A 21,280-nucleotide genomic window follows, 5' to 3' on the forward strand; every position below is an offset into this window, starting at 1 on the left:
AATACTAAGTGCGTGTGGTGCTCTAGACACTTTATAAGTCCATTCCACAGTTTTTTCCCAATGAAAAATGTGATAAGATTTCAAAAGTACAGCAACTAATATAATTTTAAAAACAGATAAATTCCAAAGCAGTAACACTTCACTTTTTGAAAAGATGGACTCTCAATTATAAACTCTTCCAGACTGATTTACAGGTAGAGTTTGAAACTGTGCTCATTCAGAAAGCTAAACAGCCATAGCAGTTCTTCACACTGAGGTTGAGTTACTGTGCTTTTGCCAGCCATGCTTTGTTTATCCAGCTATAATAAAAGAGAGCTGCACTCATGAATTTATAAGCATGACAATGGCATGCCCCCAGCTAAAATGTGAGTTGGCAAACAAAGATGAAGAAAGAACTGAAATTATTAATTATAGCTCCACAACACAAAGAAACAGATACGTAATCAAAAGGCAACAAAAAAGAAATGACACACATCCCTTTAAAATAAGTCATTCAAGGAAAACCTTGGTAAAAGCTGATTATTTAGCTGCATTGCTGCCAGATTTGTAAAGCTTGTGCTTCAGCAGTAAATGCAGACTGACAAGAAAAAGAAAAAAATGAACCCATTCTTCAGATGAAGACAATATAAAATCTTAACTCACAGACAATAAGAACCAAATGTCAGAAAACTAAAGACATATCTTCATCTGATGAAAATAGAGAAGGTGGCTGCCATTTGGTTGCCATGGCAGTTTATTTGAAAAATAGCTAACACCTGTATGTGTGTAACAGCCTGAGGTTAAGTACTGTCAGTTTTAAAGAATTCAGGCCAGTTTAAATAGTTTTAAAATCTTTACAGTTCAGATCAGCAACAAATCTTATTAACTTGCGGTGCAATGTTTCAAAGCCCCCACAGCAATAAAACTATAATGTTTTAAGAAACTTTGACTAGGCACCATGCAGCTTCAGAAACTATGAATAATTGTAACAGTTAATAATTTTAACAAAATTGGACGGCATGTTTTATACATTTAAATACACTGTAAATGTACTGACATGCAGTATCTTACATTTGCATTGTGTCATCAACATCACTATTATCATTACATTTGGTTCTTGTGTCAGTCAATCAGTCATTTCCTATCCCACTTTGTCCTGAATATGGTCACGGGGGTGCTGGAGCCTATCGCAGCTAGAATAGAGTGTAAAGGCAGGAACAAACCCTGGGCAGTACAACCAGTCCATCGCTAGGTGAACACACACACTCACACACCAAACTCACACTTTGGCCAATTTAAGATCGCCAATCCATCTAACCCGCACGTCTTTGGACTGTGGGAGGAAACCAGAGCACCTGGAGGAAACTTAATGCAGACACAGAGAGAACAAACAAACCCCATGCAGGGAGGACCCGGGATACAAACCTAAGTCTCTTATTGCAAGGCAGCAGCAATACCACTGCACCAGCATGCCACCCTATTTGACTCTTGTGGGAATATATATATATATATATGTTTTTTTCACTGTGACCATCCAATTTACCAGGAATTATATACTTTGTTCAAATATGTTAAAACAGTTTCCTATCTAGTTTGTTATATTATATATTTTAAGAGACTAGCTGAGGTTTAGGGTGGCACGGTTGCGCAGTGGTAGCGCTATTGCCTCACAGTTAGGAGACCCTGGGTCCTCCCTGCATGGAGTTTTCATGTTATCTGCGTGGGTTGCCTCCGGGTACTCCAGTTTCCTCCCACAGTCCAAAGGTGCACTGGCGATTCTAAATTGTTCCTAGTGTGTGGATATGTGTGCGCCCTGCCCAGGGTTTGTTTCCTGCCTTGCTGTGTTGGCTGGGATTGACTCCGGTGAACCCCCGTAACCCTGTGGTTAGGATATAGCGGGATGGATGGATAGCTGAGGTTTAACCAAAATAGAATAAGTCAAAAAATAATTTCACTTGTGCTGTTTTGTGATTGCATTCAGTTCTAAATGTTTTCATCGATGCGTTCAGCAATTAAGAATCCTATCTTTAATGTGTAATGCTATGGACTCTGCTTAATTCTTATACTTTCTTAATTTTTAAAATTCCCATTTCATTTTCCTGCCATCACTTTACTACATTTATTATTCAAAATGTCAAGGTAAATATCAATGTACTGTACTTTCTACTTGATTGTGTTTTTAACAGTGTTCTAAAATAGTGCAATGAGCACTATTAACAATTTGAGATGCTTACAGAAATGCAGGCTTTATTAACATACACACATAAAATATTAACTTACAGGCAAAGCTTGTCCATCAATAGAGTTTCAATGTTTCTACTCAAAATAATATGTAGGTTTTTTTTCCCATTTTATCCCTTCTGGCCTATATATAAACTTCACACAATACGCAATATAATAACTTACAAATAATGTTTTGTATGTTATACTAAAAATGTATTAATGGCACCCAGGGTCTAAAGAATTATTATTATTACATGAAATCCCTCCTGGTTGTGTAGTGTCTATTAATAAGCACATACCTTTATGTTTCAATGACATTAGTGCTTTGAATGTGCTCAAGTATCTGTTATCTTAGGTTAAAGTTCTAATATAATCCTACTAAGACAACTGCTTTACTTTGGACCTCAAAAGCAATTTAAGATGTTTGTCTTCTTCTACTTAATTATTCAAACTTATCAAATCATCCCATAATTACCTGAAAAAAGCTTTGTGCTGCAATTGGTAATAATATGAATTCTGCCAAACGCGTCCATTTATTTTCTAAGCTTAAACTTTTTCACATTCTGGGTTACAGGGAGCCAGCATCTCTGGGAAAAATTGCCTCAGCTGTTTCCGCTTTGGGCATCTTATCATTCACAAAATCATTTCTAATATTTTTGCTATTTAAATCCCAAGTTTTCAGCAGTAAAAATTCAGCATAGTTTTGTACCACATACACTGTGGAATTCTCTGCCTATGTCTGCTTGTGATTTAAATTAATTTTACAATTCATTCTTTATTTTCCTGTTTAAAACTGTTCTTCTGGTACAGACTCTTTGCAATACCCTCATCTCTTGTTTCAAATGATTCATAATTTCCCTATTCTTCACATTGTGTTTTCTTTTTTATTGTGAGCACCTGATAGATGTTTTCCTACTCTGCAATCTAATTTTGACAACTGATTTTGTTTTCTTTTAATGTTTATTGTAAACATTAGTTAGTCAGTTTTAAATTTTATTGAAGTATTATTTTGTAAGGTGCCTTGTATAAGCATGTCCATCCATCTTCTTTCAGAGGTTGATCCAGGTGTTTAAGCCAATTCAGAGTAAATGTGATTTTCCTAGCGTGCTAAAGGTAGGTGCTGTCATGTAGAAAAAGGACATCTACTCCCAGATAAAGCTGGCTGTGTCAAATTATTATGACCAAAATGTACAGAACATTTGTCACATTAAGCTGTTTTTGCAGCCTCAGTCAACAACAACATAAACAGTGACAAAATGCTCCTTAATGAATGTCTACTGGTGTTGAAATTTTTATAAAACGCAGCAACAACTATGTATCTGCAAAAATATATTTATTTACTATATTAAAATAATACAGCACTGAAAAATAAGTAATTTTCAGTTGTCTTTTGCAAAGAATACTGTGATAGTTCCATTTTATTCTTTAAATTATGAAAGGGCAAAATTTATCTCAAACATTGACTCATTTAATTGTCTTATAGTATAGTAATTCACTTGCCAATGTAAAAGAACAATCATACTTAAAGAGATAGGTTCTAAGGAAGGACAATACAACCTAATTTATTTCAACTTTTCAGTAAACATGTTGAAAACCAACAAGAAAAGCATACATGCAGATGCAGATAAAATAAATAAACACTCAACAGCTCCTGGATCCTTCCTCTAGTCTCATTCCATGATTTATCATACAGGCCAGAAACAAAGCCTGTTGGAATGGTAAGTTTGTGGAAGTGTTTACATACTGCCTGCAATGCAGCATTATTTTGCACAGAACAAGTTTTGGATCTCCAGGGACCTTTCCTGTGATTGAGCAAGTAGGTAAATTGATTGGTGAACTTCTGTATTTGCATCTTACCATATACTTTAAGAACAAGATCTGATCAATATTAAATATTACATTGATGCATTTCAGTAATTTATTAATCCTTAAGCCATTATACTATAGGTTTGTGAGAACAGACAATTACATTTAACAGCTAGTGTTTGAATTTAAACAGTATTTACTGAGAAAAATGGCTTGTCATAAAACAATGCTATAGCTTATGTTTTGAAAATTGTCTTCCATGGAAAAAAAAGTTATTTCACTCCTAAATAAACCAGAAACAGTACTTACCTGAACAGCCAACATTCAAGCAACCTGGATGGCAGCCAACTATTCTTTATAAAGGAGACTTGAACAGAAGGATCACAAGTTAAGGAGTCATTGAATTTTTGATAATAGCATTCTTCTTGTAACTGCTAGATGTTTCTGTTTACCCTATGGTATTCAACTCAAGACTTCTAGTAAATATTCTGTGTTATGACAGCAATCCTGCAAATAGTATAGTATAGATCCCTTGACTGATGTACACATGTTGAACATTATATAGATGACCTCTTGCCATCTGCAGTAACAAAGACTGTGTCCTTCCATAGCACTACCTTATACTGTGCAGTATAGTATTACATAGACGCCTAAACTAATATTAAGTTATTTGTCCTGAAGAGTATATTCAAAACCTATATGAGTAGTTGAAAAATGTAATTTTCCGTATTTTGCATATCCAACACCATAGCAACAGATTGAAGTTGGACAGTACTATGTGTATGATTGATTTAATGTGACACAAATAGACAGTAGTACTTATAAACAGTATAATACTACAGCTTTCACTTACTGTTTATGTGCGGTGCAGCCATCTTTGATTTTGAGGTTGGTGTTGGTGAGGCTCTTCAGACTTTACAAACAGAAATCCAACTAGTGGCAATGTTAAAGTTGAAAATTTCTACTAGGAGAATGGAAATTCCAAATTCCAGTTCAAATGGAATGCAACACAATTCCTACCTGCTTGATTAGCCAGACAATATTTTGCAGGTTTCAGAAGCTCCACTTCATCACTCAGGGCTCTGGACTATCTAAATTGCTTCTCTTACACTCAAACTTCTCCTCCTCCCACCTCCATACTTTCAGTGTATGAAGTCTGTTTGCTCTTTCTGAGACAGAAATGTTGTAAAATTCCTGGTTCAGTCATGCATTGTGTTTGCATACAATTTAATAACCCAGTTATTCACAGAAACTTAGTTTCTAAACTGCCATATAACATTTTATTCTGGATAGAGAAACTGGATTATTGGTTTCTGCGAAACTAGGTTAAAACATGTAGGTTTCTCTTATTTGGCCATGTAAACTATTAACCAGGTTATAGTTAAAGATTTTGTAGTCTGTGCATGCCTGTTGCACCCTGTTTGCCTGTGTATGTGTTAGCTTCACCCACACTTTCAGCAGCCACAGGTAGAAATGTCCATAAGGCAAATTTTCTGAGGTAAATGATGTCCTGTACATATCAAAGGTCAGAAAATTTTCTGAAAACATCATCAAAGACTACATTTTCTCAATTACCTCTCTCTTTTAGATATTACCATCATGGAAATGTTATTCGTTGCTAAAAGCAAGAACCACCAGTCACATACAGAGTTTATTCCAACTGTAGTCACTCTGGTTAAACAAATATCACATCAAAATTTACCTATCACATACCATTTCAGTTTTGTCATGATTTTTTCTTATATTTGTATCCAAACTTTTTCGCTCCCGTAAGTGACTTATCAACAACGGTTTGTGAAGCCTGGGCCTGTCCAGGCATGGAATCGGGCCAGATTGGAAGCTGTTCTGTGGAAGTTGACATCCTGGACATGCATGGGCAGGTCTGAATGAGCTTGACGCTGTCTCAGCATGCTATAAAGGTGGCTTGCATACACCGATACTGCTCATTTAGTTTATATAGATAGTCAGTGTGTATGTATAGTATCAGTATAGTAAAGTATAGTATCTGTAGCAATAGAACAGTAAGTAAGCTTGATGCTATAGGCGTTTTGGTGTCAGACGATATGTTTCATCAATGTGCCACTTGTGCCTCTGAGACATTGGATGACTGCTCTTGTGAAGAAAGCTTATCATCTGTATTTCGGCTGCAAAATTGGTGATCAAGACAAGGAATGGGTGCCTCACATTTGCTGTGCGACATGTGCTGTCAGTCTGAGAGCCTGGCTCAGAGGTATTCGAAAGACGATGATATGGCGAGAACAGAAAGACCATATAACGGACTTTTACTGCTGTTTGACTAATGTGTCTGGTTTCTCTGCCAAAAACAAGAAGTCAATTGAATATCCTAATCTGCCTTCAGCAATGAGACCTGTGCCACATGATGACAGTCTTCCAATTCTGAAACCACCAGAGAATTGGACCTTAGATGAACCAGATAAAGAAACTGCAATGCTGGGTACTGACAGTGACATTGACCCGGATTTTGAACCGTGCTCATCAGGCTATCCACATCTGATAACAGTCCGAATTGAACGATTTGGTCAGAGAATTGGGTCTGTCAAAAGCAAAAGCCGAGCTGCTGGGTTCAAGACTGCAGGAATGGTGTTTGCTGTCACCATGTACGAGCATTTCTGTGTTTCGAGGCCAACATCATGATATAACCAAATTTTTGCACAAGTCAACAGTCTCTGTTTCTGTTGTGACATTTAAAGATTGTTCTCGGCCTTGGATTGTGATCACAACCTGGAAGAGTGGCATCTCTTCATTGATTAATCAATGTTAAGCCTGAAAGCTGTTCTGCTACACAATGGCAATGTTTATCCTTCAGTACCTGTTGGCTATGCAGCACACATGAAAGAAACGTATGAGAATATGGAACTGTTGCTGAAGCACGTCCAGTATAGCAGGTACAACTGGAATGAATATCTGTGGAGATCTTAAAGTCATTGCTCCGTTACTAGGACTGCAGCTCAGCTATACAAAGTACTGTTGTTTCATCTGTGAATGGGACAGCCGTGCCAAAGAGTTGCACTATTCTTGACAGAACTGGCCACTCCATAAAAAGTTTGTTCCAGGACAGAAAAATGTGGCACACGAATCGCTTGTCGACCCGGCAAAGATATTTTTGCCTCCTCTTCACATAAAACTGGGACTCATGAAGAATTTTGTGAAAACACTGAACAAGGAAGGCAAAGGTTTACATAATTTAAGACAGATGTTCCCTAGAACAACCAACGCCAAGATCAAAGAGGGAGAAGCGGTTTGAAAATCTGTTAGTTGGGGCGGAAAAATTTCAACTTTAAAGCTTTCCATTATTAAATAACTACAAATATATCCAAGGATAAAAATACCACAATGTTGTCCAACTTTTAAAATTAAATGCCACAAGGGTTTAACACCTTGAAGATGAAAAAGTGGGTCAAAAGCAACACCAGTCAAGTGACTCACAAATCGTTTTCCTTTTTTTTCACTATAATTATCAACAGTCTTTATATTGCACCTTGCATAGTGAACACCGTCTCACTGCAACTTAAATGATTATTTGCTGGGTAAGTTGCAGTGAGTGGCTTTGGAAGACAATTACTATTTTAATTTCTCCACTGGCCATTATACTGTACACTAAAACCCATAAAGCACTGTAATTTAAGCAACAAAGCAGATATATCCTTGCTTACAGTAGTTTCATATAGTATGATATAAGCAAAAATGTATCAGGAGAAAAAATAATTCTGGAGTTCATAAGCAAAGAATAGGGGGCATTGCAAGTACTGTACCACACAGGGAAACAGCTATCAGACCATTCCAGAGAGCATGTATTCGTGCCATTAAAATCAAAGGCCTCACAAAGTCTATTGTAGAACACTCTGAATCAAAGCCAGACTGATCTTTCTGTTTATATTCTTTCACAGACCTTCATAGAAACTATATAAAGAAAAACAGAAGAAACTAAATTCATTTTCAGTTGTTTATAACATATTTCTCCAGGTTTTAATGACTGAGTAACTGTTTAATCTCTCCCTTCACCTTCTCTAATGGCAGATTTTTCCTCACCTACTCTCACATTCACCTTTCATTTATTCTAGGCTTTTCTTCCATAACTATATGTTACCTGTTTTTCAGTTGCACACCTGATTAAGGCTCTAAAGCCAAAATGTTGTGTGTTTTACATTCTTGCCCTTTCATCACTGAAATAACTTTAATGTTTTTTATTTTCCAGATGCACTTTGATGCAGACCTACTAACTCTAGAAGTACTTTACAGTGTATGCAGTTTTATGTTTATTACTTGTATAATTTCAAACTTTAGAGTAATTTTAAGAAATTTCAGTTGGGATAATAAGCCAGTATTTATCCTGCTCAGTATCATAGACATGTCTAACTTATCCAAGCAGCAACAGACACAAGAAATAAACCCACCATAGAGAAGAAGCCAGTATACCATAGATGTGCTATATATATTGCAGAAGACATTTATTCCTTGTATATAATTGCAAAGGTTTGTTGTGTTATTATATCTTGATTTAGCCATTAATTTCCTTAACTCACTAGTTAAACTTTCAAGGCACTCAAACTATTCAAAAATATAATATAGCAAATGTTTTTACTTTGTAATAAAAATCAAGAAAAATCTAAACCTGAGTTAAGTCAATAAAGATTAAACGCACCTTTAAGCCATACTAAATGTATCAACAATATTTTTTGCAAAACTGGATTTGAAGACTTGCATTTCCTTGAGTTTTCCACTATTCATATATCACCTTTTGATATAATGATGGACTTAATGAAATGCTGTTGAAAATTTTATAACAGCAGGCTTTATCAAAATTCTGTAATGAAGATTTACAAACAGTTGCTTGGTAATCATGTTAAAAATTATGGCTCTGGCATTTGCTGTCAAGAGCTAATCAGTTTCAGTTTTATCCAAAATATTAATATTTTATTTGAGTTTGAAAGGTAACAAAAGTTAAAAAATGCAAACATTTTGAATGAAGTCTGTTACATGGAAGTGTATACTATGATGCTTCTCTTGATATAGCAGATGATGAAAATGGTTAGGTGGAGGAGTTCAGTTAAAGCAAGCTAGCCAATAACACGGCATGTATTATTTCCTTGATTGATGAAGTATTGTTTAGCAAGGGATGTGAATTGGCCAAGCTGAAATGTGGACAATGCAGACAACATTAAGACAACTTCAACTGTACAACCCATTTAACTTGCCATTTTGAATTCAGTTCACACTAAATGGCAAAATATACTGTAAGAAGAAAAGATAACTGAAGATAATAATTCTTTCAAATAGATAAGGGAATCAGATGCTACAAAGTATTTGTTTAGACAAAAATAGTTTTTTTAAGGTATGTTATGCAGCAAGTTATTGTCACTATTCTTCATAGGATATCAGGGTGTCATACCCCAATATACAAGTCTTGTAGAGTATTATAAAGTTAGAACAACCTGAACAGAATATTTGAGTTAAGTGTATTTATAAGTGGATCCACGATTAATTTGTGCAGAGAAGACATGTACAGACAGAGGGTCAACTGTGTTTTTTTTTACAATTAATGTTTTTCTATTTCTGTAGCCTAAAACCTTTAAATATAAAACCTTTAATTCATCTACAGGACATTCCCTTGGAAATGGAAATGGAAATGTGGCCTGTGTCAATATTTTGAATAAATCAAAACCAGTAATTCTATTGTAAACATATACTACCTCCTTCTGTTACACTACCTAAACCTTTGTCACACAGTACATGCCTCAGCAGTCAAGGAAATCATGACTATGGATGCCAGAAACCATAAAAGACTAAAGTGAAGATTCAGGTTAAACTGGCGTGGAACAGTTAATGTTTCACAGCCTTTAGCATACTATCTTAAATGGAACTAAATTGAAGACTGAAAGAATAGACCTTAATTTAATGTATTTGCTGCTGCTAACTTCACCAGGAGACCTAGCTGTGTAAATTAATCAAATGAAATATAACATACTGTTTTTTTAGATGAAAATTAAATATGATTTAGAAGGACTTTTATATGTCAAACACACTATTTCTATTTCAGGGTCTCAAACAGGCATTGTATAATTTGGAAGCACAGGTCAAAAGGCATGAACCAACCTGGGAGGAGCTGCACAAATTTTGTAGGGCACACTTGCATTGAGCCACTCACTACAACAGAAACCATTTTAGAGTAGAGAACCAATATAAAATGTATATTTTATTTTCTGGGATGTAAGAGACAAAAAATTGTCATTATAAAAGTATACTACAAATTCACACATTGATCAAACCCTGACTCATTTTCTGAATGTATACCTGTATGTACCTGTATTAATTTTTTTCTGCATAAAAAATAAAGCTAGAAATTGAGTGATGTCACAGTTGCTAACATTGCTGCCTTGCTGCTCCAGGAGACTGGATTTGAATGGCAGGGACTATCTATGCGGTGTTTGTCTTATATCTCAAAGATATGCACGTTAGGTTGTTTGGTGACTCAAAAATGGTTTTGTGTGAGCAAATGTGGGCATGCAAATGAGTATACTCGTGCCTTCCTTCAGCCCAGCAAGTGTTAGTTTCCCATGTAATGAAAAAAGGGAGTACAGAAAATGTATAGGTATGTATTTCCATGTTCATGCGTAGGTTTTGCTTTAGTCTGAATTATAAATGGGTATAGCTTAATGTATACTGTCCCATAATCAGAATTACAACAGAATGAAAAATATTTCAGTTGGCATAATGTAAGTTTAAAAACACATACAGTATTTAAAAGTGCAACCTATAAAGCAATAACATACTGCAAATACAAATGTTAATTGTGAACCAAGCTTTGAAATGTTCACTGCAGACATAAAAATACAACAAGATAGCTAAGTGGTGTCTAATATAATGTAATGTAATGTCTAAGTAAGAAACTTTCTTACTTTCACCTCCGTAACATATCCCGTGTTCGTTCTTTCCTCTCCTTTTCTAATGCTGAGAAACTTGTCCATGCTTTTATCACATCCCGCATCGATTATTGTAACTCGCTGCTGGCAGGTGCCCCTTCTAATCATATATCACAGCTCCAGCTTATTCAAAACTCAGCTGCAAGAGTCCTTACTCGAACCAGCAGCAGCGAGCACATCACACCCATCCTGCACTGTCTTCACTGGCTAACTGTCTTACAGAATCGAATATAAAATCCTACTAATAACCTACAAAGCTTTAAATAACCTCGTGCCAAACTACATCAGTGATCTTCTCCATCATTATGTGCCTGCCCGCCCGCTAAGGTCCTCTGATTCTGGCAATCTTGTTGTGCCCCACACTAATCTACACTCCATGGGTGACAGGGCCTTCAGCTGTATAGCGCCCAGACTGTGGAATGACCTACCGAAATTAATTAGATCAGCTGACTCCATGAATTCTTTTAAAAAACAACTCAGAACTCATCTGTTCAGGAAAGCTTTTAGCTATACTTGACGATAGATAGAGAGATAGAGAGATAGATACTTTATTAATCCCAAGGGGAAATTCACATAATCCAGCAGCAGTATACTGATACAAAAAAAACAATATTAAATTAAAGAGTAATAAACATGCATGTAAAAACAGACAGTAACTTTGAATAATGTTAGTGTTTACCCCCCTGGGTAGAATTGAAGAGTCTCATAGTGTGGGGAAGGGACGATCTCCTCAGTCTGTCAGTGGAGCAAGACAGTGACAAAAGTCTGTCGCTGAAGCCGCTCCTCTGTCTGGAGATGATACTGTTCAGTGGATGCCATGGATTCTCCATGATTGACAGGAGCCTGCTTAGCGCTCGTCGCTCTGCCACAGATGTTAAACTATCCAGCTTTACTCCTACAATAGAGCCTGCCTTCCTAACAAGTTTGTCCAGGTGTGAGACGTCCTTCATTTTAATGATGCCTCACCAGCACACCACCGCGTAGAAGGGGGCACTCGCCACAACAGTCTGGTAGAACATCTGTAACATCTTATTGCAGATGTTGAAGGACGGCAACCTTCTAAGGAAGTATAGTCAGCTCTGACCTTTCTTACACAGAGCATCAGTATTGGCAGTCCAGTCCAATTTATCATCCAGCTGCACTCTCAAGTATTTGTAGGTTATTCCCTTTCTCTCAGTTTACCTCTCTGTCAAGATGCTCATGTAACCTGTATGTGTGTGCTAGACCATCAATTATGTTGTCTGTTAGGCTTTCTCTGAATTTACTGTCTTAATCTTCTTTATTTATTTATTTGGTTTGTACAATGCTATATACTGTATACCCTGCTGTTCTTCTTATGTTCTGTAAGTGCCTTGAGCATGGGAAAGGTGCTATATAAATAAAATGTATTATTATTATTATTAATATTATTATTAATGTTAGCTAATATTTTAAACAGAACAAAATTCCTGGTCATCAAGTCTAAAAATGGATATATGTACTGCACATATGTAAACAGACACACAAGTTCACATTATAAAGATGTAGTGCAGGGCCTCATCTAAATATTGTGCTATTTCAAACTGGAATATTTATCCTTTAAAATTAAAAGCAAACTTTTGTATATGGAGCAATATTATATGTATTTCTCTATAGTTACAATTGGAGTTTTGGAATTGGAATCAGGCTAGAAATAATACACAGCACTACATTAATCTTACTTCATCTTTAGTGTACAATTTAATTTTAACTTCTCCTTACAGATTGGATAGAAGTTCAGAATGATATCTGAAAAATGTGTATCTACCGTATGTGACCATATATTAAATGTGTAATGAAATATGGACAATAAATATATAATAAAAATACATGACTGAGATCATGTATCTAGCTAGCTATGAAGTGTGAATAAGACAACTGTTCATTGCATTTCAGAGGAGACTATAGAATGGAGGAGAACATTGTACAAGAACTATTTCAAAAGTACTAAGAGCAGCTTTGAAATGTTCATAGTAGTGTGTGTATCTGTTGGGGCAATCTGCACTGCAAACAAGAAGCAGTGTATTTCTGAGCCCATGCAATTTCTGGTGTTAAACAAAAGCATAATACATAAGATGTGACTAGTCTCAGTGCTTACTTAAAATATTCACATCAACAATACTACAGTATATGCACTTATTTGTTTACAGTAACCACCCATTTAAAAAATCTATCTCACATCATCACTTTATTAATCATGGCAACTTATCTGTAAATAAAGGAAGTTGTAAGTGAATCAATACTATCGTAACTGAAGGATAAATTAAAAAATGGATAATACAAATGAATTGACAATTAATGATAATATTAGGTGGAATAAAATTTTATATTTTGCTATTGATACTTATGTAACCATTGTGTATTCTGCATTAATGTGCTTTGCTGTAAATCATTTACAACATTTCTGATCATTAGTTGATATAAATGGATAAGTTGTTCTTATGCTCTGGTAAACTCTTTCTTAATATGTATAAGTATTTTGAAATAAATTAAAAATAAATATTTGTTTAAATAAAGTAAAAATCATAAGTAAGCAAACAATGTTACACATTCTGACACACTCTTATTGAGTAGTTTACTCAACATAAGTGTATCAAGAAACACTACTGGAGCTCCTTGATAACTACAGCAATATGCCTTTAAAACATCTCACTGGGATGGTTCCCGTATCTCAAGTTTGAAGTCAGTCAGTCATTTTCTAACCTACTTTGTCCTGAACAGAGTCACAGTACTCTATCACAGCTACCATAGGGCGCAAGTTAGGAACAAACCCTGTATAGGGCACCAGTCCATCGCAGGGGGAACAGACACACACACTCACCCAAACTATACAGTAGGGACAATTTAGCGTCACCAATCCACCTAACCTGCACGTCTTTGGACTGTGGGAGGAAACTGGAGCACCCGGAGGGAACCCACACAGACATGGGGAGAAAATGAAAACTCCACACAGGGAGGACCCAGGAACGTAAACCCAGGTCTCCTTACTGCAAGGCAGCAGCGCTAACACTGTGCCACCATGCCAGCCTTCAAATCAGAAGTTTTTCCTATTTTATTTGTATTGAAGGGGAGTGCTTAGCTACAAAAGCTACATTTCCCCCTTGAGACAAGCAAAGATATACAGTATTTTTTCATCTTTTGAACATGATATAAAATAAACTTGCACCTACTGGTTAATTAATTTGTATGTAACTACAAGGATGTGATATAATACATTCTGGCAGTAATAAGTTTAACACAGAGACCATCTGACAGTTTTAAAATTAAAGGATGTTTTGTCTAATATTTATTTTCTTTAAATTGTAATTTTTATTGCCTTAATTTTCCTTCCTTTTTAATAGTATTTTGAACAACCCTGGGAGAGTTAACAAAATTTTCTCAGCCAAATATGCTTACAAAAATTCAGGACCAGACTTTTCTAAAGGTAAAGTTGTTACTAAACTAAAATGAATAAATATGCATGTTTTAAACTTCATCTAGTTTAGGAAAAAATGGGCAAATAGTCACACTTAAAATTAGACCCTTTGTGTTAATCTATTATATGGTATTGTCTTGAATGTTTATGTAACTTACTAAATATGTCAGATACTTCATATCATGCCATGTTATTAAGCATTTAAGTAAATATTTTATTTATTAAGATTGTATTATGAATGAACTTTTCAACTGCAGCCTTATCCCAAAATGCTATCTGGTATGTATAAAAACAGGCTATATAACACTGTATTGTTTGTACAAAGAAATCTAATTACAATTTCTTACCATCTTCACAGATTTATTTTAATTTTTTAAAACTGAATATACAGTGAGCTAAAGAGAAAAGAGCTAAGTAAAATATTTTCAATATTAGATAAGTATCAGAGCCTTGTAACAATTTGGCTGTCATCAGTTTCTCATGAGTGACTGTGCAATAGCGATTAACAAATTAAATACAATTCACACTTATATTTCTTGTTGAATTATCAAGTTCTCTTTCCAACATAGAATGAAATCAGAAAATAACCCACTTTATCAATATAACAGCTGCCTGTGATGACAGAGCTGTGGTGGTGTTCGAATATCACACCAAAACCTTGGAAAGTATATAATAGATGATGCAATTACTATAGCATATATTCAGCAGGAATGAATGTAAAACTTTCAATATACTGCAGGAAAGGCAATGAGAATACTGATAGCAGGTTCACAAACACCAATATAAGTGGACTTATTAACTTAATATTAACTGATTAATAGAAAAAAACAGAGAAATTAAATATGTACAGCTTGATATGAAAGAGGATGGGGAAAAATATAATGCAGATCTTTAAACTTTTGAAGTCTTAAGTAATTTAAACAAGAATAGGAAAATAAGAGCTACACCATGAAAAAATATAAACGGTTATTACCTTCAATAAATTCACTGCCTGTTCTATTCTGGGAGTGAATGCACTAAAATATATTTTAGAAAACAAAGTGCTGGGAGTAAACAGCAATGTCTAAATCCAGGCCGGGATGCCTGCATTATTAATATGCTCCCTGTTTTCTTAAGGGTTTCTGAAAGTTCTATGTTCTATGACATGCTGTGTGTACTCTGAAGCAGACTTGCTCATCTCCAGTTTTTACAGTTTGCAAATCCAATGATCTGGTCAAGTATAAGCAAACAATGAACAACAGAATAACTATGGTTCACGATCAGCCAAATGGTAATGCAATCTGTTAATCATATATTCTAATAATGTTTTTTTAAACTAACACAGCATATTTTCTCATCTCTAGGTCATATCATGACAGTTCTACAACTATGACTGAGATATCCAGGAAACAAAGATGAGCATGCATAATACTAAGTAATTTCCATACTGTCATGCTTCCTTCTTCCTTATTTCTTTAAGTAGAATTTTAATAAAATAAAATGTCTAATTTAGTTTTTAGGGTGGACCAATCAATCTCAAACATACTGCATGACCTTAAGTATATACTGTATATAATATATATCCACAGTAAGAGAAACAAAGGTGCGTACACCTGATGAGTCCTAATTAGGGCAAAACACGTGTCGGGTACTCTTTGTATTATATGGCAGGTACTGTATTACATATCTATGATCAGCTTCTCATAACTAAGAGGGTATTTACTGACTGCCTGACCAACCACACGCGTTACCTAGTAGGTAACCATCCAAAAAATCAGATTGCGATTCATACCTATGAATGTAACACTGCGATCTTCACCCTACCAAGTAAGTGAACGAGCCACTGTGGTGCAATGTCAGAGTCTTCGCCCAGGTACTGACGTCCGAGATTTGAGCCCCATAAAGGGAAGCAAAGGTGCGTACATCTAATGAACCCCAATTATATATATATATAGATATATATGATCTGCTTTGTCCACATTGATTATAGCATAAACAATTTACACACATTCTGTTGTGAAGAATAACCTACTTGTCACAATTTTATTTTTCTATTTATGACTGATCAGTCATTACATTTAGCACACTAGAATTTTCCAATTTAGCAACTATAATGGAATAAAACTATATTCCAATGTAGTGGACATAAAAGAACTGCTTTCCATAGCACTTGTTGTGTTGCTAACCTCTATGCATATAAATTGCTTTTTGTATAGTATTAATGCTGCATACCTACACAAAAGCGAAATTATTCATCCATCACCACAGTTCTGTAAAAAATAACCGGCAGTGTTATTGTTCTGTCAAGGATTTTTCTGCCGATGAATGCATGCCTAGTGTAGGTGAACTTTAATGTCAAATGGGTTTTCTGTGATTTTAGTATGGGTGGATATTCTTTCGTAAACAATATGAAAATTATAATTTTCATTTAGATACGTCATTTTTAGAACATTAGAACAATCAAGACGAGAACAGGCCATTCAGCCCAACAAAGCTTGCCAGTCCTGCCCAATTAATTCTTCTAAAAACATCAAGTCTAATTTTGAAAGTCCCTAAAGTCTTACTGTCTACCATGCCACTTGGTAGCTTTTTCTGAGTGTCTATGGTTCTCTTTACAAAATGTAAATGTAAATGTACTGTAGTAGTGTGCATGTAGCCACAAATACAAATGCAGTATTTGTGAGCATTTCCCTAAGATATGTTACTGAATTGGTCCTATATGATTGAGTGAGGGTGTGCAAGTGAGTCCTATGATGGGCTATGTCCCTTTCACAGCTGGTACTTGTTTTACCACATTTTGCTATCCATGCTGCCAGGATAAGATTTAAATTCCAGCCTGAAGAAGTGGGTTAAGAAATGGATGGATAGGTGGTTGGCTACCTGGCTAACTGTATGATGATTTGTCAACACTACTCTCATAATTAAGCATCTAGAGTAAATCCAGTTTTAAGGGGATTTACATTAGTAGGATACATCACTGTCTCACTACAAAATATATATTAAAGAGCAGCCTTCTAATGCTGGTTTGTGCAGAATTTAAGAATTAAATATAACTTTGAGAACATCAACAAGATGTTCATGACAATAGTTCAAAAAAGATTTTCATCCTCATCTCCAACTTGACATGAGGGCTCCTCCTTCTTTCTGAGTGAAATCAAGGTCTGTCCACTTACTCAACTGTCTTTAGTTTGTCTTATCTTACATCATTCACCATGTTTCTTTAGGATGACCCTAAACTTCCCAGAACAGGAGTGTCCAGAGGTTTTGAAACATAATTTTCACTGAAAGCTCACTAAACTTAATTAGAGGTAGGCTACCATTTTTTTTTACTTGTCCTCCTGTCTTAATTTCAACTTCTAATTTCTGTAGTTTTAATCTAATGCATTTTAGATCATGGATTCAAATTAAAATGTATCACTGTGAATTTTAGTTAATCCATTGATCATTTTACTGTGTCTCTTAGTGGGCAGGAGTATTCATACAAACTTGTAAAGCACTATTTATGTTGCTGTTCTAGCAATCTTTTATAAAGCCCTACTATTCCGACTCAGGTATTAAAGACAATGAGTTAATGATCTCTAAGAAGTAAGCAGTGATACTATGTACATCAGAAACAGATCATTTTGAGGATACATTCAGACAACACTATATTCAAAAGTTAAAAAAGAACTTTCAGAAAGATATACTAAAGAATATTTTTCTTTTAAGCAAACATCCAGGAAGTGAAGAAACACACTGCTATTCAATTAAGTAGTGACATTCAGTAAGAAGCAGGAACTAGCCACTGATTAAAAAAATATCTTTCCAGGAACTGATTTTATTCAGAGCACTAAGGATATTATCTGACACAAATCATCTCTTGTGGTAATGGTCAAGGTACGCATGTTGCAGAGAACACCTTTTCCAGGCTCACTTGGGCACACACCCTCTTCATAAAAAGGACAATACTCTAATAACAAATGGTATTCATTAAAAAAGTATTCATTTGTATGTGAAAAGAAAGCAAACTTTCATGCAGAGTAAATCTCTGGCCTGCTTGAAGAAGACATTTTAAAACGTTTACTAAAGTCTTCTATATCATGTTTCACCAACAACCCATGTCCTTACTCAAAACCTCTTGGTTTATTCTGAATTGTTTGCCACCTGACACTCCAACCATGATATCCCATGTAGTCTGAACTGGCATCACTCTGGGCATCTTGTAGTTCGGGACCAAGTGTATCACAAACTATTCACAAAAACAAATAGCTACACCACTAACAGTCCTATGTGTGGTACTTCCTCTTGTCTTAAACTGTTCAAAAAACAGTTAAGTAGTGTTCAAACCTTGGTTTTATATGCCAGGGAGATTGTGGTGCCCAATCCCTGCTGAAGCACCTTTATTCCCAATCTATTAAAGAAAATGTCATGTTGCTGTCCATATCCACTCCTCCAGGTACTCTACACTAAATGCATTTATAACTTGTATGCATGTCTGAAGACAGTTCAATTGATCTTGCTATTTCTCTCTCCTTCACTTTCTCTCCAGTAAGTACTTTCTGCTGTTTCCCCTGGACTTTTCACTATTATGCACCATACTAAATGCCTGGTTTTCTCTGGCAGTGGCAGTATTGCAACATACTGCTGTCTTCACTTGCCTGGAGGCACATAAAGGCCACATAGCACACCATAACCCACACACATATACCCATGCCACTGCAAAGCCACATCCCTATAAGGACCTCATCACACCTCCTTATCTGGCAAGGCAAGTGACTTTCTTAGCTATTTACAAAATGAAAATAAAGCAATAAATAGATCATAGATAAAATATTGACTTAATCTTGTGGCATGCCTCGTCGCACCACCACATAAGTAAAACAAAAATGGCTAAAATGCATAATTATTATATTAAGATCAGACTAAATTTAAATATAACATTGTGCTACAAAATCTACAAAATGTAGATCCATGCAATCAGTTGACAGCTAACAAATAAGCTACTATACATTAAATCCATTTAGATTCAGAAAATAAAAAATGTTTAAAGTTATTTGACTTTGCTGACACTTGTAATGTAGCTATAGATTTAAAAAAAACATATTGCAGGATGATGAGATTTAAAAGTAAACAGCAAAGTCTGATAGAAAATGCAAAGCTATTTCTGGACAGTGTCATCTTGTAGACTGCCTGGCATAGTGGCTAGGCCACTGGGCTTTAAACCACAAATGGTTCAATCCCTGCCTCTGACTCATTATGTGAACATGAAAAAGTTGCTTAAACTTTCTGTGCTCCAAATATGAAAAATGTCCACTTGCACCAAAAGAACTGTAATTGTAAAGTATCCTAACATTTTAACTATTTCCATTAAGTATTTTGTCTATGAATGTTATTTTTCTCCCTAATTAAAATGCATTAAAAACAAATTACATGTAAACATAACAGTCCCAAAACAGTTATGGGTAACCCACATTCCCATGGCAAGCCTGAGGCATAATTTAAGGATGAGTATATACTTCTCATACTAGATCAAAATAAGACAGATGGAAGAAATGGCTATACCTCTCAATAGGTAAGATGAGAGTTAACAAATGCAATATCCAGCTTCCTGATTAACATACCATAATACAGAGGTTTTTTGACGCTTTATCAGATGGCTTTTTCATTTTGATAATCCTTACACGTGATTTACACGTGTCCCGTGAAGTTACTGTTTCGTTGCCTTTCTTTCACACAGTCCTTCCTTCTCTCTTGTCATTCTGATATGACATCTCTGCACTTCCTGTGTGTTCTTTTACACTCTCTTTAGAGAGACATGAGTTTCCTGTTTATACTAAAAATGTCAAGTGGAAACAAAAGGCCTGCATGTAGCTACTTCTGACAGTGGTGGTAATGGAAAAACTGAAAAAGATTGTGGGACAGAGGGAGGTAAACTATACGATAGTGCTTGTGAAGCTTAGAGTAGATTCTAGGCATAGTCACATGCCTTTGAGACAGACAGTGCATGAAAACCTTGCGAATTACCACAGATATACAGAACCATTAAACTATTTTTTAAGCAAATCATTTTTGTCACATATCCTTTCTCTTAAAATGCAGATAATTATTATTAAATCAGTTACACATCTTAAAGCATTATTTATTAACAAAGTATTTTATATGCATTGGATGAATGGAAAGGCAAGTTAAGAGGAGCATTTCTTAAACTTACCCTTAAAACAATTTTAAACAATGTAACAAAAAACTAACTAAACTAGCCAGTCCACAAAAATAATAACATAATAATGCTATACTACTATGTACCCCCAGCTTATCAAACATTTCTCAACATATGGGCATAACCAAATTTGTTTGTACACTTTCAGCTCATTGAAAAAGTGATGTATGACTCCTGAAAAGTGATTAAATGGAAAACAATTGTCCTATGTATACCTGTATGCCTCCGATATGCCACTGAGTAAAGCAAAGCAAGTCTAAAAAGAGATAACGTATTGCTTATTCTATACACATATTTCCCTTGGCAATATCTTCCGTAAATATAACATTAATTTTCACTGTTATGTTGATGACATCCAGCTATGCCTTGCTAGTAAACTCACCTCTTCTTTTCCACCATCTTCGCTTATTGACTACATTGCTGAAATTAAATCTTGGTTTTCTTAAAATTTTCTTAAATTAAACAGCAACAAAACTGAGGTTCTCCTCATTGGGACAAAATCACCATTATCCAAAGCCGATAATCTTTCACTTGTTATTGATAACTCCTTTGTTTCCCCTTCACCTCAGGTCAAGAGTCTGGGTGTCATCCATGATAGTACTCTATCTTTTCAATCTCACATTAATAACATTACCCAGTCTGCCTACTTTCACCTACGTAATATTAATCGCATCTGCCCCTCCCTCACTCCCAATAACACTTCCATCCTAGTTCACAGTCTTC

At 35.3% G+C, this 21,280-nt stretch overlaps 1 protein-coding gene across 7 annotated transcripts in view; it reads right to left on the bottom strand.

Moving 5' to 3' along the window:
• dnmt3ab (DNA (cytosine-5-)-methyltransferase 3 alpha b) overlaps positions 1 to 21,280 on the bottom strand; it is a 592,789-nt gene that overhangs the window by 312,395 nt on the left and 259,114 nt on the right. The window contains exon 1 of one of the 7 annotated variants that reach the window (XM_039748777.1): positions 19,962 to 20,078. The exons of the other annotated variants lie outside the window; for them this stretch is intronic. Within the exon in view, the coding sequence (XP_039604711.1) occupies positions 19,962 to 20,006 (45 nt within the window). The 5' untranslated portion in view covers positions 20,007 to 20,078. Of the gene's footprint in view, positions 1 to 19,961; positions 20,079 to 21,280 lie in introns of those variants that run through there. 7 annotated transcript variants of the gene reach the window in all.

The sequence above is a fragment of the Polypterus senegalus genome, chromosome 3, assembly GCF_016835505.1.
Source record: "Polypterus senegalus isolate Bchr_013 chromosome 3, ASM1683550v1, whole genome shotgun sequence".
In the NCBI taxonomy this organism is placed as follows: domain Eukaryota; kingdom Metazoa; phylum Chordata; class Cladistia; order Polypteriformes; family Polypteridae; genus Polypterus; species Polypterus senegalus.